Source organism: Neopelma chrysocephalum, unplaced genomic scaffold (genome assembly GCF_003984885.1).
Source record: "Neopelma chrysocephalum unplaced genomic scaffold, ASM398488v2 Primary Assembly neopelma1_97, whole genome shotgun sequence".
Taxonomy (NCBI): domain Eukaryota; kingdom Metazoa; phylum Chordata; class Aves; order Passeriformes; family Pipridae; genus Neopelma; species Neopelma chrysocephalum.
The window spans coordinates 6,020,745-6,046,599 of record NW_020897760.1 but is presented as its reverse complement, the minus strand read 5'-3'; the positions used below and the strand labels follow the sequence as shown (position 1 = coordinate 6,046,599).

At 37.7% G+C, this 25,855-nt stretch overlaps 1 protein-coding gene across 2 annotated transcripts; it reads right to left on the bottom strand.

The window, feature by feature from the left end:
• Positions 1 to 4,401: 4,401 nt before the first annotated feature.
• Positions 4,402 to 24,397, bottom strand: MTF2 (metal response element binding transcription factor 2). Of its 2 annotated transcripts, none has more exons than XM_027694166.1 (15): positions 24,182 to 24,397; positions 17,348 to 17,546; positions 17,120 to 17,201; positions 15,508 to 15,603; positions 15,021 to 15,121; positions 14,562 to 14,710; positions 13,286 to 13,381; positions 12,128 to 12,196; positions 11,169 to 11,292; positions 9,410 to 9,477; positions 8,885 to 9,055; positions 8,147 to 8,255; positions 7,921 to 7,979; positions 7,681 to 7,785; positions 4,402 to 6,858 (listed from the first exon to the last, which is right to left on the bottom strand). In XM_027694166.1, exons 1-15 carry the CDS (start codon positions 24,184 to 24,186, stop codon positions 6,504 to 6,506), a joined length of 1,788 nt encoding a protein of 595 aa, XP_027549967.1. In that variant the 5' UTR covers positions 24,187 to 24,397; the 3' UTR covers positions 4,402 to 6,503. The 2 variants fall into 2 exon arrangements, with proteins under 2 accessions (XP_027549967.1, XP_027549968.1); XM_027694167.1 differs by lacking the exon at positions 24,182 to 24,397 and adding an exon at positions 19,684 to 19,703.
• Between the last annotated feature and the right edge of the window lie 1,458 nt (positions 24,398 to 25,855).

The following is a 25,855-nucleotide window of genomic DNA, read 5'->3' as shown; positions in this document are numbered from 1 at the left end:
CATTTTTTCAGGTTAATTAAGTAATACACATGACAAATCCATGCTTGTTTACCATTTCATAAGACTCCTGAGAAACCTGGGCCTGTCCGGAAGCCTGCTGACCACATTGTTCACATAATGAAACAGGAACTTCCTTCATGGGCTGTGTTTTGAATCAATGCAGTAGATATCATAAAATAGTCAAGGACAACATTAGGTTGTCAGATCGGGCAATTAATGATAGAAGGAACAGTGGTTTGACTTGAGAAGGTACGTGCACAATAAAAATTATCAAGACTAATTTTTGGACACAGACCTCAGAAATGCACGCAGAAGTTCCCTTTCCTGCTCTCTAGAAGTATGCACCACAAGAAATAACACCTTCTGCCTTCACTTTGCATGTACAACACAACAGTCTTCTACCTTAGACTGGCACAAGTCCATTGCTTCTCATGTTCAGCAGTGCTTCAAAAAATAATTCTCTTTGAGACGCTTTCATTTTAAAACTTAGCAATTTATGGTGCATACAGGAAACACAAACTCTTAGTGATTGCCTAGAAATGGCTTATGTTAAGCCCTTCCTTCTCCATGCTTTCCTCCTGCTCCAGCAGTATCCTGGCACAGAAATTCACTAGTCATGCAGGAGGAATGCTGTATGAACAGTGAGGCACAGAGATGAGCAAGCACAATTTTCACAAATTACTACAGAGCAGATCAAAAGCTATATATGCCTTATTGTATGATTTGGTTTTCAAAACAAAACTCATATAACTTGATTTTTATCAAAAGTAAAAGATAATAAAATGGTAATAAAATAATTATGAAAAATTAAAAATATTAGTAAACATACCTACAGTGCTGAAATTTCACCAGAAGTATCTGAATTACATCTTCTCTCACGCTATCTAGTGCTATAGTTATGACATTTAATGAGACTTGGAACCACACAACTCACAAATCCCTTTATTTCCTTGGTGCATACCGATTTCTGTAAACAAGATATCTTTCTTCACTCTCCATCTGCTACTACCTGCCAAATTGAAATACAGGTGCATAAGGAAGGCATAGAGTGGCCAAAAGGAAAGTTCTACAAGCATATATCTATAGATTTCAACCTTATGTTGAGGGGCCTGACATTAACTGTCTAATTAAAGTCATTTTTCTATTATGCCGAAGGACTTCATGGAGCGGTAAAAACCAAAGTCAAAGATACCTGTGACTGTCCATACCAAAAGCCGCTGACAGTTCACTCAATCCTAGTTCCAAACAGTGAGAAGACGCTTAATTACATTCTCTGAAGAGACAGAAAAAGGGAGAACCAGACCCCACCACACCCCCTCCAAAGCCCTGAGCATGCTTCAGCCATTATTCCCTTCTGCTGCCTCTTCTGGAGCAGAAGGAAGCAGGCTCAGGTGCCAGATGGCCAACAGGAGTTCCCCTCCTAAAGCTTCAGCACTTACCTATCAATGACTGTGGAGCAGGTGAGCACCTACAATATTGGGGGCTTGTTATCACAAGCAGAGAAGAAAAGCCATGGGAGTGAAAAAAGCAAGGACTGAATCAACAATTTTTATTGTGGGTTGATTTTGGTTTAGTTTTTTTACAGTCCATCAAAGTATTTTGTAGCCTGCTTAAAAACTTCTCTAAAAATAATAAATTACCATTGTAATTGAATACATTCAAGTTGTTTCTCGTTGTAGTTCTCACTTGTGTATTTCTACACATAAATGTATATATTACATACATATACAGACACGCTTTTCTGCAGGAAGGCAGTCTCCCTGCTCAGTTTCTCAGGCAGGACAATTCTGAATGTAGATTTTGTATGAAAAGCATCCCTACTTTCCCTAATCAAGGAGCTCTGCATTGTTATCTTGATCAATTCTTTGCTATACCTTCTATTCTTCTCCTTCTTAGGCTCCCTTTTCCTCCTGCTATGACTACAAATATATTTCAGCATCCTACAGCCTGAAAACCTTTCCAATTTTTCATTAATTCCCTTTCCCAGAATTTCCAACCGTTGTTGATGATCTCTACAATTTTATTATCTTAGTGCTTTCTGATCTCTGCTGTCATGCAAACAATTTGTGAAGTTATGAATACCAAATTAGAGCAACCAAAAAACACAAAGTACGCAACCTTAGTACAAGAATGAGAGAAACACACATAGCAAAGCAGTAACCGTCCCATCAGAGAGTGACACAAGTGAATACACTGATAGCAAGTTTTGCGAGTATTCATTAGGGAATGGCAAAGCACAAATGAAGGACTTGGAAATGGTGCTTACAGAAAAACAAACTTTATTTAGAGCAATATAGAATCATTAATTAGCTTCCTGCTTTAAAGCAGGCTTTGAAGCAAATGAGCTTGTTACAGTAAAAATGCAGATGTCGAGATTAGAAGTTAATGCTACTACACTCAACATTAAGTCAACAGAAGACTAGGAAACCAAAACCACATGGAAGTCAATCACTGCCAAACACAAAATAGTTAACAGTGGGAAACAAACAGAATATTGTCAAATTCAGAAGCTGGAAACAAACTAGAAAAAGTGGAAGAGACAAACACGCTGATGAAATAATAGTGGATAGATCAGAAGAAAGATTATAAGAAAAGAACTGTCTGAGCTACAGCTGTATTTGAAAAACTAATATCTGCAGGCAAAACATTGCATTGGTAGCTACAAAAACCAGAACAACTCTTGATGTTATGGTACGTGGATCTCAATGCTGGAATATGTACAAATCTCATTTAAAAGACAGCAAGAGATGAGCTAGCTGAGAGAAACATTAAGGGCTACAAAAATGGAAAATATTAAAACATCAAAACAATACAAAAATCTTGTTTCATTGTTGCTGAATGATGAAAGTGAAAGACAGCAAAAGCATCAAATTCCAAGCTAATTCTCAGGCTGTGCACAGCTTGTACTAGTACTTGTCTTTTGCTTTTCCTTGCTATTGTCCTGCACTCTTTTCTAGAAGACAGCCATTTCACTTTCAACTTCCTTCAGCAACTCCAAAACAAGACTCTTTTCCCATGTCTTTCTCTTTACACCTCACCTACATATGATCCAATTTACACAAAAAAATAAACTAACTTTTCTACAAATGTTGACAATTCTGATTTTTTCCATGTGCATCACTATGTTTTTCTGACCAAACTAGGACATCAGTAGATCTAACACATCCATATGGGTGTTTAGCCATCAGGTAAGTTCAGCATTGACCAAACAAATTCAGTATCTTTTTTTCCATTTCTACAGAATATAATTTCCTGCCTTGACTTGATACCCTTAACTGCAATGTTACTTTTCATTCAGACAGATGTGAGGGAACTAGAGATGTCCCTGAAAATTTTACCTGCATAGCATTTGCAAGATTCATCCTCTTCCCTCTGTGCACAGAACTGATGTTCCTGTCCAGTTCATCCTTATCACTGTGTTCTGACTATTGCTCCTTCTTCAGCCTTGGCAAGTTCCATCTCAATTCACCAATTTCCTTTTAAAATATAACACTAAAGATCACTTTAATAGGATGTTCCACAGACAAAACCATTTTTCTTTCTATTAAATTATCTTTCCCCCCTCCCTAGACAATAAAGTGCTTGTCATCACCTTCAATGCCTTTTTTTGATTTACCTCTGTCTTCATGTTAAATTAAAATATTGACCTTCATTTCACATATCACGCTGAGAGGTTTTTCAAATTCCTTCGTAATCTCACTCAAACTGCCTGTTATGCATAGAAAAGCATACTTTTATTTAAATTTTCTGTTGAAGTTTTGTGAGAACAATGATTTGACAAATAGTTTGCTACGACGCTTATTTTACAATTCTGGCCAGTATTGTGCCATTATTTCCTTGCTGTCTTGTTCATGCAATACCTATATTTTTAGAACAGTCACAAGAGACTCCTCCTACCTAAATACTACTGTAATACAAATTATATATATTGGAAAAATATTAGATCTCATACACATAGAAATGGTTCTAAATCAGCGACCACAACAAAGCTGAATTACATATATTTACACAGATGCATACATACAGTGAGCGAGTTATACCAAAATGAAATCATTACATACAGCAACATTTGTCTTTTCCTTTAGACACACCACTACCACGTACAATGAAATTCACATAAAATGAAAAAGGCATTTGTAGGTGTGCTTTAACTACTCCTCTAGCCCTATCTTCAGCAGCACTATTGCAGCATTTTCCAGTACATGACACCTTGTATGTAACAAAGCATCCCTCAACCAGAGCTGAAACACAAGTTAGTGTCTATGTGCAGGGCAAGTGTCTCCAGGACAGGAACAGGAAAGCTAGAGATAGGGATATAATGGATGGGAGGATGCCACCAAGTATGTGCTTCACAAGAATACAGAATCAAAACTCATTCTTCTCTCTCAAAAAATACACACATTTAATGTTGGTCTTTTAATTCTAAGAAAAAAATCAATTCCAAAAATACAAACTGAACATCAGAGTTAAATCAACCACCATAATAAAATGAAATGACATTCACAATAGTTAAGTCTATGGACAGCTCAAGTTTGACAAATATTTTCTCCCCCCCCCAATCCCCACTGAAGTCCCCAAGTACATTCCAATATTTATCTTTAAACGAAGCTTTATGAAAAATACTGCTGGTGTTCAGTTAGAATTAAAGGACTTGGATAAAGTGAAACAATAAAAACAAATACAGATGGTGTGAGTAAGGTTACAAAGGCTTAACATTTTGCATTATCTCAAGATATAAACATTCAAAAATTAACATGAAGTTGCTGTGTTATCAAAATATTGCAGCTATAGGCAAGGCAACATTAAATTAATAGCTGAGGGTGTGAGAAAAAAACCCACACATTTTAGTGAAGGTAAACAGAAGTGGCAGTTTTTAATTAGCATTTTTATAAAGCTAATATAACCCAGCCAGCCATAATCCAAGCACAGGAAAAAAAAAGCTTTCTCTGCTTCCTTTGGCTATAAGGTGACAGAAAAAAAAATCCAGAAAAAGAATCACCTTTTTAAGATGTTCAAGATGAGCAGAAAAAGTCAAATAACCAAGTAATGGAATAAATAGGTACTAACCCGGGTAGTACACTTTAAACCACTCTGTCATTTGTTAATGTTACATAATTTTATTTTGGTGGTAAACTGTAAGCATGTAAGAAATCTAACCTTATACAGTACAGTGAATAACCACCAAAGTAAAAATATTCTTCTGTTTACTCTTTGGCTAAAACCCCCTCAAAAGTAGCAGACAAAGAAAAAACATCTAATACTGGCAAGAGACTTTTTTGACTTTTTTTTAAACAAGTAAACTCCTCAATTTAAAACTTGGTACATTTTATAAACACAAAAGAGGTAATATTGTAATAAAATCAGTAATGTTACTTCAAATGGCAACATTTGTTGACCCTGTGCAATAATACACTTAGTTCATACTACATTTATCAAAATATGACTGTTTCTACAGATATGCAGAAATCCTGCATGTGACTCCTGTCAACTTTCTTTATAATGGGGACACAAAATTTACAATCAGAGTGTTATAAGAACTTGCACATTGTTATTTCCAGTAGAGTTCATTTCAAAATGTTCAGATCCTGCCTTATTTTTTGACAAATGGAAAATAATGGAATATAGAGCACATGAACGTCAATGACTGCACCCGTTGCCAGAACACACTGCACTGGTTGGACACTCTTCCTTAGTACATAAAAAGCAACAGCACCCAATAAGCCTGAGAAGAAATGCTGCTGTGTAAATACTGGCAACTATTCCTGAAAAAAGAATTATGGGATGAATTCTCAGAAGCTGCCCAATCCCATAATTTGTATTGCATAGTCACAATCACACATATATATACACGCACAGGTAAGTGTGTGCATATATACATATGTATATACACACACACGCGCACACGCACACACACACAGAATATATTAAGAAGACAATGAAGTCTGGTCACAGAGCAATTTACAGGCTCAATATATTTTTTTTCTTTTTTTTTTTTTTTACACTTTGAAAGAAAACTTCAGTATTTTACAGTCTTCAGTAGGCATTATATACACTGCACTTATGAAATCTAGAAAGTATTGAAATAGAAATACATTTCTGCAAACATTTGGGTAAGAAAACAAACCAAGATTTTTCAAATATTTGTGCTATCTACATAATATTTTCTCTAAATCACAATAACTGTATCCATGGAATGTTCTCTAGAAAATGTCATATTTTTTTAAACACCATGCACATTTTTAAGCAATTGTAACCCAAAATATCCCAACCTAAAACAATCTAACAATGTTCAGATTAAAAAATTTAAGTCTCAGATCAGATTTTAAAAAGATAAGTCTTTATCGCAAGAGCTGTAATGATAACAATTACATGTTAAGGCTAAAAAGGTTTTGTTTTTTTTTTTTTTTTTAGAAATACATTTAAAGACCATTTCTCTCGTGGCTCTGCATTATGAACTGTACTTACAGATGACAGTGCAGTGAACATAATGTTCAGTCCTACAGTCAGGATGCAGTTGCTCCTTCCCACTCCACAAGATACTGCACCTTTCCATCAAGTGTCACCCGACGAGCCAAGACACGGTATTTTTCCCCACAAGCTATTCTACCTGCTGCACCAAAGTAACTAGTAATGGAGTTCTTTAGATGATTGAGCTGTAACTCCTGATCTGCTAAATTGTTAAGTATCTCTGTATTGAGTTCATCATACTGGTAATCTTCCTTGCTCTCATCATCTTTAACAATTTCTGAATTTTGAGTCTGGAGTGCTTTTCGTGGAAAGCGACCTCTCCTTCTCAAATGCGGTATTGCAGCAGGCCAAGTTCTTCCTGTACGAGTCCTTTTTCTCGAGTCAGATAAACTATTGAAAATAAAACCCCACAGCATTAACTCCAAGGAATCTACTCAAAATGTATGCCTTACCATCAGCTATTTCCATGCCACTCATGAAATAACTTTTGTTCTGTTTTTCACTGATAAAAATACTTATTGCCTATAAATAGGTAACTATAAGTATGGCACTTAGGTAACAATTTCAGAACTCTAAACATGAGTTTTTTGAAAGGAGACTATTTAGAGCAGTAATGCACACAAAATTGACTCATGAAAGCACTTGATAGCATGCACCAGAAAGAGGAGACAAAGTAGTAGAATACATGTACCTCAATAAAAGAGAAATTTTTGTTTGCTGAACTTGAGAGAGAGAAAAGTTCAAGTAACAATTTATTTGCAGGAAAGCCAACTGTAGTTAATAATTTATTTATGAAAACTGTGCCAGAATTTTTTCATGCTCTATTGACTGTAGAAAATCACAGCATACTTAGTATTCTTTAACATGAATACACAAACCTACAGAAACAAAAGCTGCTAAAATTAATTCAGGGTACACATCAGTTCTTTTGTGGCCTTTATCAGGAAGCTAAGCTCAGCAAGTGTTTATGGAGTTTAACTCTTTTAAGCAAATATAACTTAGCTACACATTTTACAAAGAACAACAGTTGGCAAGCACCAAAAAATCCTCACTCTGTGAGTTGTACACAGAACTAATCAAGACTGGTTTTCTTTTGTCCTATTTCTTTAGATTTCCCCATGCAATTTATAGCTCTACTCTGAGAAAATCATATTAAAATTCATATACTGCAAATCTTAATCTTTATAGCAGATAGAGTAACTAAATAGTTACCTATAATGTCTGGAAATGCTAGATGAGGTAGTTTCTTTCATACTGGCAGCACCTGTGGATTCCACATCTGAGGTATTGGATGAATGTGCAGTTCCATCAGATTTCCTGTTTTGCAAGATAACAGGATTGCCATGCAATGAAAATAATCTTATATTAAAAACTGAGTTGACACTTCAGAAGCAAACAGATAAATTACATGGTATTATAATGTTTCACAGGACTTTTTTTTTTTAAATTTACCCAACAGTGCAGGGTAATTCCAAGGCTGGGTTCTCTATCACCGGAACTGGTTCATTGTCCTAAGGGGAAAAAAAAAAGACACCTCAGCTTAGGTTTTGACTGTTGTACCAATTTTGTTTGAGAGTTAGTGGGGGAATATCACAATTCATGTTAACTTGTTATGTTTTTCTTCAACAATTACGATGCAGTTAGAAGGAAGAGGGGAAGGGGGAAGAAATATTCTTACCAGAGGAGACGACTCTGGAGTTTTGTGAATCATTTTTCTTGTATAGGGACCAGGTGGACGACCTACTGATTTTTTTTTCCCCTTTTTCTCTATACCATTACTTAGTTCCCTAGAAGAAAATTTGTATTTTGTTCTGTATTACTGATGATAATTTTCATTTAATATTTCCTTTGGCAATGAACACGCACTTAGATATCTGTTACTGAAACATTGTACTAAATGAGGTTATTCTGGCAAATTAAAATTGTCAGCTACAAAGCTACATGTTTTTGTCTGCATAATAACATTAACAGATACAAGATATTTCTAGGGACATTACTGATTCCCACATGTTGAGAGGAATGAACAGGTGTTAAATGTTGTTTATTCATATGAACACACTTGGTCAAAATGGTGGCACACTTACCAATACAAGTTACAATTTCACAACATAATTCCTATTCAGAATTCTAGTTAGATTATTGCCCAAGAGACCCAGAAAGGCAAGAGATTTTGTTTCCCAAATGGTAGCAAAGTCGACATATTTTCTATTGTCCTTACTGCTAAATTTCATGTTGGTTTTTTTAGAAGAATCCTAATAGAAAGTTAACTATATTTGTTCTAAGACCTTGTTCTCACAACTAATCCACCTTTACAGTTATTTTTAAAAAATACATTCTACAATGAAAAGGTCTTTTTTGTAGGCACCAAAAAAAAAGCCCAAAGAGCCCCATTGCTAGAATGACTGGGTTATTTTACCTCACATCAGGAACGGGTTTAGATGACTTTCTGCCTTTAATTTTGAACTCATGAGAAGCTCCTTCTGGTTCTTTCTCAGCCCTGAAAGCAGCATTCGGTGGCACAGGAGGAACGCGAATTCTCAAACCAAACAAATGCTTCTTTTTCTTTATTTCTTTTCCAGACATAAACCTTAACAATTTTAAACAAATTGTTATAATTCTGATCACAGGGAAAGCAACTTTCAAAATAACAGTGTACATGCAAACAAAACTATGCAAACAGAATATTCATTCAAATGCTACTTTACACAATCCTCACTCTCAAGCACAGAATGTGAAGTGGAAAGAGGATGGAAGTTACAACAATTTTTCTCATCATCTGGGTTCCACTCAAATAGTTACAAAATGTTACAGTTTGAAATAGACACAGAATTAAAATTTAAATGTTATCTGTGGCCAAAGCGATTATCACCTAGACTGAAGACTAATATAGGTCAGATTAAATAGGTGAACAACATTTAAAGCAAAAGTACCAATAACTTACATGGTCTTGTAATCATTTAATGCCTCCAGGACATGCTCATATCTTTCAGATTTTGGTGTATCTGCCAGCTGTAAAGTAGTAAGAAATCATTTAGCCTATCTGAATTCTTCAGTAGTAGAAAGATTCCAGTTACTTTGAGTCATTGTAACTACAGATTTGAATTTTTCAACATTACTTAACATGATACCAAAAAATAAAATATGGAAAACACCCAGAATAGCTATTAGAATTAAAAAAAAAAAAAAAGTAAATCCATTTTCATGCCTCTTTTGCTAAGACCCAGTCTAACTTCCCTCCTTTCACTGAAGCCTGAAGTAACTAGTCCCTATCAAGCTTTTAAAACATGGAATCTTCTCTCTGAAAAATTAAGAATTACAGAGACAAGGAGAGCAAGTATGCTGGACACAAAGAAAGAAGTGGACAAGTGTTAAATGAACAAACAAATTCCTTCTACATTTCCCTCAATACTAAGAGAAACAAAAATCAAAACTAAACACAGCTTGCATATTTGTAAAACTATACAGTAATATATTCTATTGAAAAGATGGTGTGAGAATTACATTTTGTGCAGCCTTTTTTTTTAATTAAAGTCTGAGACTTGATATGACAGAATTATTGATTTGATACAACTTAGGTAAGAGATGCCATACATATCAATTAACCAGACATCTATTCATAATGACACTAATTTTTTAGTAACGTTTTAGTGTTTGCCTGTCTAACAAACTATTTACACTGATAGTCTGAACATATGTATTTTAAACTATTTGCCATTATCTATTAAAAATAGTTACTCATTTAAACCAAGAACATGTATTTGATTCTCAAATTGTGTCTGCTAGTAAAAATGGATTACAGATGTATGAATTCACTGAAAAGTATAAAAGTAGGATGTACTCATGATAAGAAAATTTCAAACCATTTATATGCCACCTGTATTAAAAAAAAACAACTTTAAAACCCTAAACAATTTTCATGCACAAAAAGTGCATACTCTGTGTACTCTACATACTCTACTGGCAGTGTGCCAATTTGAACTTGGACATAAATTGTTTACATCTAACATTACATGCAGAAACAAAGACTGACACTGACCCACTTAGTTAAATATAAAGTCAATCTACTTGAGTAAATGGATTTCTTTTAATGCTAAGATAAATGTCCAGTTATCAAAACAGCTGGAAAAATAACTAGTCTAGTAATGAGCTAAAAACAAGATGCCGTGACAAGTAGCCGAATCAGACTGGAAAAGGATCAAAACAATTTTTAGACCGGGACACAAACTGACCATCCCCATTGTTTGAAAGAGGAAGGGAAGAAGAAATGTTTGTGTACAATATTTTGTTATATCTTAGAGACTTTGGATATATCTTCATGTGCAATATACTCTGCATTCAGTTCTACATTTAGATTTTCTGGTCGGGGCACATGAAAATATCAACATAGTAAGAGAACTATAACATGAAAGACAAATAGAGATATACAATAGTATACACAGCTGAGTATAAATAATTAAAAGTCACCATGAAAATAATGAGTTACATGGATAATGTGAAGAAATTTTACAGCTCAGAAAAACATAACACCACCTAATTTCCTTGCAGAAATAGAATGCTTTTTATCTCCTTATTTAGGATTACCAGATTTTAAGGTACTAAAGGATTTAACATGCAGAATAAGACAGTTCATAGGTTGCCAACTTTCAGGACACATGCATGCACTGTGAGAAAAAACAAGAAAGGGTATTGCAATTACTTACCTCACCAGGATGCAATCTATCCCAGTTTTCATTAATGTAGGCCATAAGTTCAAGCTCCGAATCAAAATATTTCTTCTTATGAATAACACTTAGGTTGTAAAGGCATAGATGTGCTATATCTACCCTAGAATATTTGAATTAAAAAAAAAAAACAAACCACATTTTATTTCCAATTGCTTTCCTTTGAAATAATTTAGTAGAAAAGATATTATCACAGTACAGTTGGAAAAACACAAAGCACAAAACACTCAATCCAGACAATATCACAAAGGCTTCTGTAATTTCTCTTCAAGTGATTCCTTCTGTTTTGCGTTTTACTTTCATTTCTGCATTTTCATTGCACTGTCATGATCTTCTTTTAAACTCCAAAACTGGTCAGAACCATGGCATATTTAAGCAAGTCTGAATTCACATTTGAATGTATCAACTCTGATTTCATGCAAGTATTTTGGTGAACTAACATTTAACAACATAATTTCCTCCATATATTTAGCATTAGGCACATTTACACTAAATTGGATATAATTTCTAATAGAGGTTAGTTCAAAGATTCCAAACTACAACTATTAAGACTCATCAAGGACATTATTATAAAAATGTATCAAGACGTGTACTCCAGTACTCACTACATCTGGCTTACATAACGGCAGGATCCTAAGCCTGCAAAAAATATTTAACTCAGATATCTTAATCTTCACATATACAACAAGTGAGTAGTTGCTTACTACTTCACTGAACAATCCCAGAAATAAACCTCAAGAGCATGCAATCACAATATATCTCTACATTTAAGGATAAACTTTGAATGAAACTTATCCCTGATAAACAGCAAGAATGACTCAGGGAACAGCTCAAGTTAACAAGTGGATTTCCTTTTTAGCAAGGAGAACCAAAACACCAAAAAGAAAAGCAGAGCATGTATTTAACTCACCCTTTTTTTTTTTTAAATTCATACTTACCATCTCAAGGGTAAACGTTTGAGGTATTCTGGTCCAGAACTGCAAACTGAGCAAATGAACGTATAAAACCTAAAAATATACACATATGTATATGTACATGTGTCTGGGTGGTGGGTGTCCCTACACACACATGCTCTCAATGTTTTAACATCCTGGTTATGAAAATGAGAGTTAAGCAAGCTAGAAACCCAGCCATATGATATTTGTCAGTCTCTTTATTCTGCACCTCACTTAAGCAACTTCCACAATCTGCGCTGATACCTACTAGGTCAGATCCAAGGTACTTGAATTCCATCCTGGTACCCACTGTTTCATACTCCCTGAGAAACTCCCTCAACCTGTGACTGTGTCAGTGAAGATGCTCTGTAATGTCCCCACCCCATTCTCTCAAATGCAAAACCCTGTGCACCGGTGTAAGCATGCACTTTAAGGACTCATGCCTTCCTGGGTCCTAACTCCGTTCTTTCATACAAATATTCCAGCACAACCAACAGCTAAAAGAAAGTCTAATAGATAACAAGTGAGATACTCCTTGGTTCCTTTCTCCAGTTTTCTTTCATCTGCTGCAAATGCTCCAAGTTCCTCTTCAAAAGAAAGCACAGACCAGCACCTTTTTTCATTTCCTTGTGTTCTGACTCATCCCACATGAACAGAGGATGTAGAGTTCCCCTCAGACTAAGTATCCTTCCAGCTCTCTCCAATCCCCCACAGTCAGTGCACACGCTCACTGACAGCCCATCTCCAAGCAGGGTGTCCATCGTTTGTAAGACATCAGTCACCTACACAATGTGACCTCAAAAGCCCTTATCCTAACTTAGGCCCACTAAAGGGGTCTGCTTTAAAAGCTTCCCATCTCCCAGTTGCCAGCTCCTACAGTATAATGGACTTACGCACAAAATGAAATCAGCAACAGTTGGAATTCAACTAACCCTTGGTTACATCTCCATCACCCACCACTACACCCTCCTTCATTCAACTGAGATGAAGAACTGCATTTTCCTGGCACCTGAACACATGTTTATTTTGTATAATCTACTCAAAACACAACCCATTTTTGAAAAATACTGTTGTATTATGGCTGCCCAAATAAAAGCTCATGGAAGATTTCCTACACATTTTAAACAGAGACAACCATGAAGTACAGCTCAATTTTCTTACCTGTCACCAAAAAGCATTGGCTTTTGGAGGCACTGCACACAAGCCTCATGAAACCACTGCTTACATTTGCAGCACTGCAACATCTTTAGATACCAGCTTCGCCAACAGAAAGAAAAACAAGATGTGTTAAAAAAGTTACTGGAAATTGTTCTTTGTTACATGTAAATTAAATATCAAGAGATCTTTTGACCCAAACTGATTTTCACAGTTTATAAAATAGCCATCTCTAGAGATATTTCAGCAACTTTTAGTTCCTTAATGAATCACTACTAGAAAAGAGAGACTAGGACTAATAAAAGACAGTCCAGTAAAAGACTGAACTAAGTTATTAAATGAAGAAAATAGACATTTCATTTACTCTGTCAACCAGCTTCTAATTCAGAATAATAAGAATTTAGTAACTCCAAAAAAACTCCTTCTGACATACCAGATTAGCTTCCTTGTTATTTTTCAAAGCAAAACACAGCTGCATTAAGTCACAAACATTTGTTCTGGGGATTCAACTACTTGAATCCTCAAAAGAAACCTCATAGTTTACAGGGGTTTTCTTTTCCTTTTTCAGCTTCTCCCTTGAGAAAAGGAACCATGCAAAACTGAAGGTGATGTTTGTCCAAGTCTCCAAAATTCTCAAACCAGAGCTCTGTCCTGTGAGTGTAAATTCAAAAACGTTGCTTCTTTGACTTTTTGACTCCTTACTTGCCTTGATCTCAAATCTTCAATGCTATCTTATTCATTCACTCATTCATGCAGACACCAGAGTACTCATCTCTACCTGCTTAAGAAGTCCTCTTCTTGCCTTTCTTGTAAAAAAGAACCAGCAGAGGACTCTGTAATGCCATAAGAGGAAAAAGAATCTTTCCCCTGCCAGTGATTGAAAACCAGGGTATGATGTTATGGTAGAATCAGACAGGTGCATATTCCAACAAAACTTAATAAACTAATCTCTAGGTACATTTATTTTTGTGACTTATGACCAAGTTAACATCAGAAAAATACTGCCTCTTGCTGATTGTAGAATGTACTGTGATTTTATGTGATGGTCACATGACAAAATTAAAACAAAACTAAATATTTTATGGGAGAAGAAATAATGTATTTCCCATGAGACACTTAAAAATGCATAGAGAATACAAAAGCCCACTTTGCATCCAGTTTTTAATACCTACACACAATAGGAAAAGAAACTAACAAGTTCACAAGAAAGTCTACAAGAAAAGAGTCAAAGTTTGCAGCTGCATTATAGAGAAAAGTTCTTATATATTATCCATTTACTTACTCTCCAGGTCCTCCACAATAGCAGTAACACTGCTGCACATTGGTTTTATGACCTGCATCCCACTCAAGGTCTGTTGCATTATATGGTAACGTTTGTTTCATGACTTGCAGTGCTTTGGCATTTGGTCCTTTCTTAAGCGCACCACCCCTCTGGGCCAAAACAAACACATTAGTTTACAAGAAACAATAATACGTTTCTGAAGCTTTCAAAGCTTTTAATTTGAAAGTTATGAAAATTTGTCTATAATCAACTCAAATACTTTCACCTGCATTTATGTTTTAATACTAGCATGTTTGTTTAAAAGCAACTTATCACCTATTTCTAAAATAAGTATTACTTCTCAACATACAAAACTTGCATTCAGATCAAAGATAACAAAAAAGAAATCACTGAAAAAAATGCTTTATCTTTTTATTATTTCAATTTCAAAAACAAAGATGCATGCAATATGAAACACACCTTTGTTGTTGTTGCAAAAACACACTGTCGACAGAGCCATTTATCATCTGAATCAATCACGCTGGAATCAATATTTGGTGTGTGACACAGTTGGTGATAACCTGTATAAAAAATGATCAGCCAAACGGTTATTAAAATGGCAAAAGAAGCTTACACAGAATTAAGTACATATAACTTTAATGCAACTATAAGGCATTATCTATCACTAAGTGCCAAAAATCTGATAAAAAAAAAAAATCAGTAACAAATTCAAAATGGTATTTTAAATTTTCTTAGTAGAAAAATAATAATCTTGACTTACAGAACAGGTGTTAGTCACTTTAACATGGATTCTCATCATTCACTGAGCTGTTAATAGCCACTAAGGGCTACAAAATTTAAGATCAGTTGAGCAGTCAGTCATTGCCAGGCAAATATCCCCCTTTGTGAAACAAATCAAAACATCTTTTAAAATGCAGTAAATAGGAAAAAAAAAAAATCTAGTTACCTTGCCCACATTTATCACATATAACCATTTCATTCGGTGCTTCTGAATACTCTTCCTGACATATTGTACAGACCATTTCCCCACTTTCAGTGGCTCCTAGACAAAGATGAGAGTGTGATTTTTTCAGATTACATCTGGAGTTGGAACAGTTACCACACGTATAGCTTTTTTTTAATTTCAGTTACAGATGCATGCATTGTAGAAACACATTGTTACAGAGAAAAATTTCTTACCAAGAATACATTCAGACATTTTGTACAGACTGTGCTACAAATATTTATATTACTTATCATAAGCTATAAGATATTTATAGGCTTTATATTGCCTACTTAATATGCAGTCCACGGTTCCTTAACATCAACAATAAAAATTCAACAACTGAATAAAGAATGTAAATTCCGGCTAAAAATACGGATAAATAAACCCTATCTGAACAACTAATAAATATCCTTTATGTTTATATTACTTTGTGTTTCTTTTCATGTAAATACATACACAATTTGGTGTATATCTTTTTGACAGATCTGTTCAAGATGCTTTAATATTAAACTCCAACATTCTTAGGAAAGATGTTATTACCACTTATACATATTTGCAAGCATACAAAAGCACACAGTTACAGCAGAGGTAAGGAAAAAAGTAAGCTTGCAATCTGGAAACAAAACTACATCTTACTCCATTTATATCACGTCTCAATGTAAAAATCTGGATTAAAACACAAGTTTCTTAATCACAGAATATTCTGAGTTGAAATGCCCTTATACACATTCATTAAATTTTGATAGTTACAATAAATGAATCAAAGATCATGAACTTGTACTATACAGAAGCAGAACAGCAGTTTTTTTACAAGCTTCTAAGAAATAAAAGAGTTGATTTTTTGCTGTCATAAATAAAAAGCTTCTCCTTTTAGCAGACAGTGTTTAGTTTAAACATCAAAAATCAATGACAGCCAGTTCAGGCTTCCACTGCTTTTATATGATGAGGAAATTGTCATCCATGCTTCTACTACTCTCCAAATATCTGAAAACCAAAAAGGTATTATACAATAGGTGTCTCAGTTGATAATTGCACTTTTCTTATATGATATGAATACTCAAAAACCTGTAATGGTTTCTTATGTGCAACAGTTACGGTGTTACTTTTAAATGTCAAAACTCCATTAAAGATTTTCCAGGTTTTAGTTTATTTCCACAACATGTTGTTTCAACTGAAAACAGTAGGAGGACATAAACTTGGTGTAAATTAGGGCTCAGAGTACTCTGTTAAGACAGAGGATAGACTCTATCCCCATCCAAACAAAATCAAATGTGATTATTTTTAGAAGTCTTCTCCACTCTCTCGCACATAGTTACGTGAAAACAAAAACACAAAAAACTCACAAAAACAAAATAACCAAAAAAAACCCAGACCCAAAAAACAGGAACTTCAGTGATAGACAGTTGTTTGAAAAGATTTTTTTTTTTCCATTTGCCTAATTTGTGATCCTGGATCACATTAAATCATATCACTCTTTAGGATACGAGAATATAATGTAACCATTTATTTTAACAAATATAGTAATCTAAACAAAAAAGATACTAAACAAGGACTACTTCATTGAAGTTCTTGCCTGTTTGTATGTCCTTCCAGAGAACCCAGGATTTGGAACTGTCTTCAAATATAATGAAGCAGTTCTGTTTCAGTTTGTTTATCTGAAAAACAAAAATACAGTGGAAGCCATGAGTAAAAGGGCTAAACAGAAGAATGTACTTCATACTACAAAAGAGGCACAATAATACTGCAATTTTCAACTACATATATTACTTTAAGACTCCAGTGAAGTTAAAAATTCGTTTACCTTTTTGATAGTTCCAAGATAAAACAAGCCATCTGACCATCTAGCTAGGACATCCTGACCTTCCTCAAATTTACAAAGTGGCTTTTTGGCTTTCTGTCCATCACGTAAGGACAGCTTGGTCAGAGATGCTGAGCTCTTATGGCTGCGACGTAAAGGAGAGCGCTTATGGACCAGTGAATTACCCACCGCTGTAGAGTCTCTAAAGACAGGGAAGCAAGAAAAAAAGGTAATCACAATTAGGATAAAGAAACCATGTATTTTAAATATGACTAACTCCAGAACTTCAGGTAACTAAAGACCTGCTCATGTCTTCAGACTTTAGACACCTTTAGTAGTGGTGCCTCTGCTATGACACAAGTCTACAAAATTTGAAAGAGACGAGTTTATAAAAAAAAAAAAAAGCGTTCTATGAAATCAGCTGATGTAAATGGGGATGGGGAGACACAAACTTTCCAGCTCAGAGACTCTTCATAAAGTCACCAGAGGCATCAAAGAACACATCAAAAACATTCAATACAGGATTACTTATGCAAAACTTCAGTCACTCAAATGACTGACAGTTTTCTAAAATTCCAGGGAAGCTAAAAAGGTCCTAAGCCAGTTCTAACTGCATTATCTTGGTAGGGAGAGTAGTAGTTGACAACTAATGGGGTGCTCAGCAGTTACTCAGAATCAAAACAAAACAAAAACCAGAGGCTGAGGTGTGGAGAAACCACCCAAGGTAAATACTTGACCCATAGGCAGAGCTGTAGAGGTTTCCAGCATAGAAAGAACTTCTACATGTTAAATTCATGGAAAATAAATTTTCCTCTCTGTTAGAACAAGAGTGGAAAATAATAAGGAAGGAAAAACAAAACATCTTGCAACCTTTCTTCATACATGAAACCCAAAATTATAAGTTACTTGAATCAACCATTTTTCCACATACAATTCCATGAAATGTAGCCTATTTACATGTGTGAATATGTTTTTATGTCAAACTAGCTATCAAACATCATATTCCAAGTAAAGGAATAAAATATAGAAAATTATAAAACAGGATCAAATAGTGCACAAGGAAGAATCTCCATAAGTAATAGGCAGAATCTGAGACTATGTAATAAAGTTGCCACTTGTATATCCAGATGTATTTTCTATAGAAACTAAAGTATGTATAACTAGGATGCAAACATAGGACAGATTAGGGAAATAAATAGGATACAGTCAATTGAAAGAGCAGTTCCACCTCACTCAAGATAGCTTAGGTACATCATCAGCACCAGAAACATTTGAATTAATCGCAAAGCACCAACAAAAGCACTAAATTAATCAGTGTCCCATATAGTTTGAGCATTGCTATAGCAATGTTAGAATCCTATAAATTCTGCTGCTTCTTATGCAAAAGCTGCTTCAAGTTACTGCTGCTATTCCCCAGTTCAACTCTAACCTCTGATAGATGGGACAGGGTACATGCAGCATTCAAAATAAGTTTACAATAACGGAGTAAAAGCATGGCAGCCCAGGACACTTATTTTTTGCTGCCTTCTCAGCAGTAACATCTGGTTTACAAGTGTTTTGACAGAACTACTCTCTTAAAAAGGTTCAAAGATTTTTATCCAGTTTAAGAGCCTAGAGAAAGCAGCTACAAGGCAGGAATGTTTGCTCTTCTTTTCCAGTACCTGAAAAAAGGTGTGAAAGATCTCATACGGAATACGCAAGAAGACACAAAGTCCATTTAAAAAAAACAACTGAGTTCTATGTTAAAAAAATTCTTCAAAAGCATTCTTTTAAGTACTGAAGTTTGTCCCACATCCCCATTGAAATGATAACAAAAAAGCGTGCATCATTTTCTGGCACAACACACTTAAATGAATCTATACATTGACTTATACAACAGCATAAATTCACAACAGCAGCTTCAGACACTGAAGAATCTTGATACATAGTAAAGATGTGAGCCAATAAACCAGACACTTCTCCTTTGTCCACACTGCTGTTTTTGTGAGTGATAGCAGTGCTGAAGTGAAGGCTAAACAGTTCATGAAGCAGCTCCTGCTGTGGCAGTTTATGGTTTATCTCACAGAGACTGAAAATAGGGTTAGTTATCACAATAGGCTGACAGTAGCTTAACAGTTGCTTTCCACATGGATAGGAAGTTTCTCTTCAGGGAAACATTCCCTCAATGTTTTTGATGGAGATGAAGTAGGAAGAGCCACTGTTTTTAACAAGCGGACTTTAATGAACAGGCCATAAGTTACTTAAAGTAGGTGTCTCTGAAGTATCTTCTGGAACCATTGCACAAGAAATGTAGTGCAGACCAGTGTAAAAGCTACATGCATAAAATGTTACTAATGTACTCATCTGTCTCGCCACAGCTCTCTCAGCTGTAGTGGAATACCAAGAAGTTATACCTACCATTAAAATAAAACTTTTGTTGGAAGATAACATGCAAACTGAAGTTAAATTCTTGCTTGCTGATTTTGAAATTAATTTAAAGGTTCCACATTTTCCAGAAACTTGCTTTCAAGTTTTCCCTAAAGTTAGCTTCATAGCACCTTCCTACCACACTATTTATAGTTACCAACTAAACTAACAACCTTTAAGTAACAACTTCCCCCTCTTAAAAAAGCTTTTCTCCAAGACCTTATAACCACGGAACATCCAACCGATACCTTGTTTTTCAGAAAAACTTACCTGATATAAAAATCTGCTTTATCTAATTTAACTCACATCACCAAGCTACACAGCACATCACACAGCATGTATGGCTTTACACCCATTACTCAATACTAAGTATGTTGTGCTGTATTCTTATTTAAGCACTTAGAATGCAAACAAAACGTACTTACACACCCATACAATATTTCATAAGTTAGTGGTGGAAGTCAGTAAAATGTGTCTGCATGTTAAAATATATTTGAAAAGCTAGAGCAAAAGATGTGAAGAAATTGGAGGATTAAAAAGACTGAGCACTCTTGCTTCCAAGTGTTTGTTCCTTAAGATATTCATACTCCTGTACTCCTTCAGCTGCAACAACTGCTGTGAAACTTCTGTTACAAAAAACTCCCTTGACAGGTTTTTTTTTTCCCGGGCCATCTCAGTTCACTGGTTTGTTTCACAGAATGGTTTGAAAACACAACTGAATAAACTCAAACAAGCAACTTGGGACACAAACTCCTTCAGCTGTCACTGCCAGACTGCATGACTGAACTACAGTCACAGGTTCACTGACAATCCATGCAATTTCAGGAAACTTCTTCCAGAAGAGCTCCTGATTCACAAGTGCTGCAACAGTAACAGGTCATAGCTACCCTATAAACACAGCTAGTTCTTGGAAGTTAATTTAAAGATACTAAGTTTTAACAACAAAATGCCCAAAGAATATTAAGGGAAAATTTTAATCCACTGAGAAAACTCATTAAAGTGGGACAGATAACTCATTTATTCCTACTAAATACAAATCACACGGAAGGGAAGATGAGTTTAAAGATTTATCAGAAGGGAATTCAGATTAGAAATCACACACAGACCACCCTACTAAGAGAACTCATGCAGGTTTAAGATCTATCTCAAAACTGGAAAATGCGGTATCACACAGGAGAGGAAGACCTAGTGAAAGAACTTATGATAACCAGAGATAATCAGTTCAAATTCTGGAAGCATGGCATTACTGCTGATTAATCAGTTTCTTTAAAACTTGTTAGACACCACCTAGATGGAATACTGTGTTTTTGTTCTCCCAGTGCAAGAGAGACATTGAAGTAGATGAGTTTGGTGGAGGGCCACAGAGATAGTCAGGGACTGGAGCACTTGCCCTATGAAAGGGGGCTTAGGGAACCAGGTTCATTCAGCCTGGAGAATAAAAGGCTTCAGGGAGACCTAACAGCAGCCTTCCGGCCCCTAGGAGAATATTGGTGAGATGCAATTACTCTCTTCACAGTAGTGCATAGCAGGAGGACAAGTGGTAACATATATGTTGGAATAAGAGAGATTCTGATGGGGAGGGAACATCCCCCTCCCCATGGGGGCAGTTCAGCAGCAGAACAGGGGCACAAGGTGGTTGTGTGGCCTCTGTCACTGGAGGTTTTCAAGGGCTGGCTGGATAAAGCTACCTGGTTTGACCTCATGGCTGACGCTAAGCTGAGCAGGACTACAGAACACCAAGACCCCTTCTAACCCGAGTCAGATTTTGACCCTGTGAAGTATGACTGTCCTTAATAAGATTGATTTATACTATTCAAAAGAGGTAGTCACTGGAATAAGTGACTCTCATGTCCATAATACTACACAATCATTTGTGATTTTGTTTTTACTTGCTCATGTTCTCCCTCAAGAAACCTTAACTAACTAGAAGTGTTCTAATTCTATTTGATATGCACAGTGAGAGTATTACGCTTTAAAATATCATTACAGAATAACATATTTCCTTACATATTTAGTATGTAGGGAAACAGGATTGGGCAGCCCTGTACTGCAAAAGCCATTTGTTTGGGATTGATCATGTGTTTGTACACAAAGAGAAGAAGCAGAACATAGTACAGGGAAGAAAACAATGCTATCAGGTCACAATACACCTTTTCAGATCATAATTTCCCTTAACTGTACACCTAGCACCTCCCTGAGTACAGAAACTGCCTTTTGGGTTTCTCCAGTACATGCAGGAACATACTTAAGGGAGGTAGGAGCACGCACCCAAGTAGAAAAGAAATGACAACATGCTGACTTGCACTGAGGGGAAGTGGGGAAGAAAGAGTATTTCAGAGGTGACCAAAACCCCATAAAGACAAGCCTCCTTCTTTAAGGTTCATCTACAAGAGCAGCAACCTTCATAAGCACTCCACAGAATTAATAAAATAAAAAGATCTAAAACATAAATAAAGTAGTATTATCCTCTAAGATATTCAGTGAATGAAGTATGTCCAGACTCAGCAGGAATGCTCTTATCATTAACTCTCCTCAAAGAAAGTTCAGCTGCTTGATTTCACTCCTCCATGGAGATTATACCTCCAGCAATATCTGTGGTTTTATAATTCTTCTCCTGTTGTGTTTTGCTCAAAGACACACTTCCCCTCCATTTCCTGCAAGGAAGGCCTGTAAAGAAGGTGAAACCAACTCTGCAGCAAGCTCAGAGGCCAGTCACACAAAAATTGCTGTTAATTCACAAACTACGAGAAGATTCGTGTTGGTTTCTCATCACATGTGCTTCTTCTCTCCAGGCTTTCTCCTCCATAACTCACAGGAGGCGCACAAAATATGCTTTACTGCCTCTAGTACTATATTAATTCACATCTATCTCCAGGGAATACAGAAGTCCACTCCCTACTAGGAAATGAACCGTAGCATATTTGTTACAGCTGCTCTTCTCATAAATTTTACCTGATCTCCTAATGCAGGGAAGGAAAACATAACTTGATACTACCAATACATGTGTCGTTCACCTATTAAAAAATATACACACCTCAATAACTGCTGACTAGCCATATTAAGTCAACTTTTGAGAAGCATCTACATCTGATTTAAAATTCTTCCCAGAACAGAAAGAGCAAGTTGTTGAGAAGCCACACATCTATATTTGATGAAATAAGGGTTAACTGTGGAAAACACTGCTACATTATACTCTCAGTACAGATCCACATTTCACAGCTTGTAGCTCCTTGCAAAGATCCTTCTCATTTTCACTATATTATGCACCTTTTTTCATCTTTTCAATCTGTGTTCCCTTATTCCCCTTTCACTGAGAAGCTATGAACTCATTAACCTGTACTCTAATAATACAGAAACTAAACTATTTTCCCTCTTTCAACCTCAGATGTTTTCAAATCAAATGTAATTTGAGATCTCAGAAAAGGGACAAATATTAACGTGTGAACTTTTACCAACCTGATTACAGATCAAAAGAAAAAACAGCAGGGAAACTGTTTGGCTATTATCCCACGTTTTTGCCAGGTTAATTGTATGTCATTGATCATGTTCCCTTACAGTAAGTCAGGAGAAAATCATGCCATTATCCATTACTACGTTTGACCTTTTAAAGTTATGAGCTGGGCCTACCTATCACAAATTCCAGAAACAGCCATAATGCTACACTGCTTTCCTGGCAGACCCTTTCATTTAAGTATACAACCCCTCTTCTTTTAATAGCACCCTGATATTTCATGGATGAACGACAACCCCTCGTATTTCAACACTAATAGCAGTGTCCAGAGCATCCAGCACAGAACCATATTGTTCTCTTTGACTAACGCAAATATCAGCCCATTCTTCCTACAGAATTCAATACCAAAGAAAAGAAAATGCGTTACTGCACAACCTTTCAGCCAGCAACAGTTACCGCATTTTGGTGGACAAAAAACGTACTGTGCACATTCAAATCGTCAAGCCTGACAGAGATTGAGAGGTGAGGCGTTGCAAACAAACAAACAAACAAACAAACAACAAAAAGAAACCAAAACCAAAGTTACCAGCGGGCACCAGCAGCTCTTTGTGCTGCTCTCTCCGCACTCGAGAAAACGCAGCCTGCCTCGACAATATCCTTAAAGGTGAAGGTGAAAATACAGCTGACGCGGGGCTGATGGTACCTCCGCGCCGCGGCCCCCCCGGCCGGCCCTGCCTCCCCGCCTTTGTTTTGGTCACCGAGAGCACCGCTGACCCCTCACTCGCTGCCCGCGGCCGCTCGCAGGGAGCTCCCTCCCCCTTTCCCCAAGGCCTCGGGGCCCCCTGCCCCGGAGCGGGGCCCCTCTCCCCGCTGCCCGCCCGGCGGGGGATGCGGGACGCGGCACCGCCGGCCCGGGCTGCGGGATCGCCCCCCCCAACCCGCGCGGGCCCGGCCGCCCCTCCCTCCCCCCCACCCCTCACCTCATTCGGTCTCTCCAGTGGTGCCAACCGCCTCATACAGGGAAATGGGCGAGCTCGGGAGCCTCCCCCGGCGGCGCGGCGCGGTGCGGCCGGGTGCTCGGTGCACAGCGGGCCCCCGGGCGCGGCCCCGCGGCGGCGGGCGGCGAGGGAGGGTCAGAGCCGGCTCACGGGCAGCCCGGCCCCGGCGCAGCCCCTCGCCATTTTTGTTTCCCGCGGAGGAGGCGCTGGTGCATTCTGGGAGCACAAAGGGCCGCGGCCCCGCCCCGGCGGCCCCGCCTGCGCCGCCAGCGCCGGGGGCGGGAGCGGGCGCGGGGCCGGCGCGGCGGAGGGACACGGCCGCGGATGGGCTTGCGCCGCTGCCGAACAAAGAGGGACTACTTTAGCCGTGCGGTCGCCGCGGATCCATGCGCGCCGCCGGCGCTCGTTGCGGCGGGGCCGGTCATTGTTCCCGCCGCATCTGCGGAGACGCGGCAGCGCTTAGGTTTCGCTGTATTCACTGCCCCGCGGGATCCCTGCCCGGCCCCGGGGCAGCTCCCCGCCTTGGTGGGGTCGGCCCTGCCGTCTACAGTGACTCAGGGCCCGCCTTCCTGCCCAGGGGGCCGGCGAGGCCCGGCACAGGTAGCAGAGGCAGCCTTGGGCGGCCTGTGAGGCTGCGGGCTGGACAGTGTGCTCCTCTGCAGTGACAGCGGGCTGCAGCCATTTCAGATGAGCCTCAGCTTGAATTGTTAGCTGCAGCTGTACTAGCCAAGCTAATGGAACAAGGTGCCTAGCAAAGTCGTGGAGTCTTCCTCTTTGGAGACATTCAAAACCCACCTTGACACATTTCTGTGTCACCTGCTGCAGGTCACCCTGCGTTGGCAGGGGGTTGGACCAGATGATCGGCAGAGGCTCCTTCCAACTCCAGCAATTCCGTAATTCTGTGAAATAGGCTTCTTGTTTTCCATCAGTTGAGTTCTGCAATTGTTCAGGCATTGGTATTGGGCCAGCCTCCAGAGTCCCCATGGTTAGCACAGCAGTTGCCCAATACAGTGGTACCAAACACTGTAAAGCTTGTCGTAACGCTGCAAGGGCAGTTGCTCAGGCCTGTGTACAATGCTGGAATGCAAGTGCTCCCTGGATCAGCACTCACCAACTGGTGTAACACACACTCAGGAATGGCAGAACTCAGTGGACTGGAGGGTGAATTTATGATTCCAGTCTCTCTCCTGCTGAAAATGCCCAAGTTCTCAAAGCCACCTTCCTCTTGAGATAAGCCACCAAAAATAAGATACTGGATCAGTTTGCCATCCCTGGAAAAGGGCACAGAGAGAGAGAATCCTGGGCAAAACACTGGAGTACAGCTTGGTCTGGCCAATTCTTAGTTATGTCAGAATAGAGCAGTACTTATGATCAGAATCTCTTGATCACAGTTATTTTAAATACAAGTGTTAGGGGATAGTTCTTCCTTGGATGTACTAACTAGACAGAGTTCAGGTGTTGTGATGATATGCTAAAAAGAGACTTGGACAACACGAAGGGCCTTGTCTGTTCTGCACAGATTTCCATGTACTGCAAGCAGCAGTCAGATACTGCGAGTGCTAAAGGTAAAGGGCCACCATCAGGAGAAAAAAAATTACATTCAATCTGAAGTATATCTGCATACAAATTCTTATTTTTAAATCACAACAGTAGTGT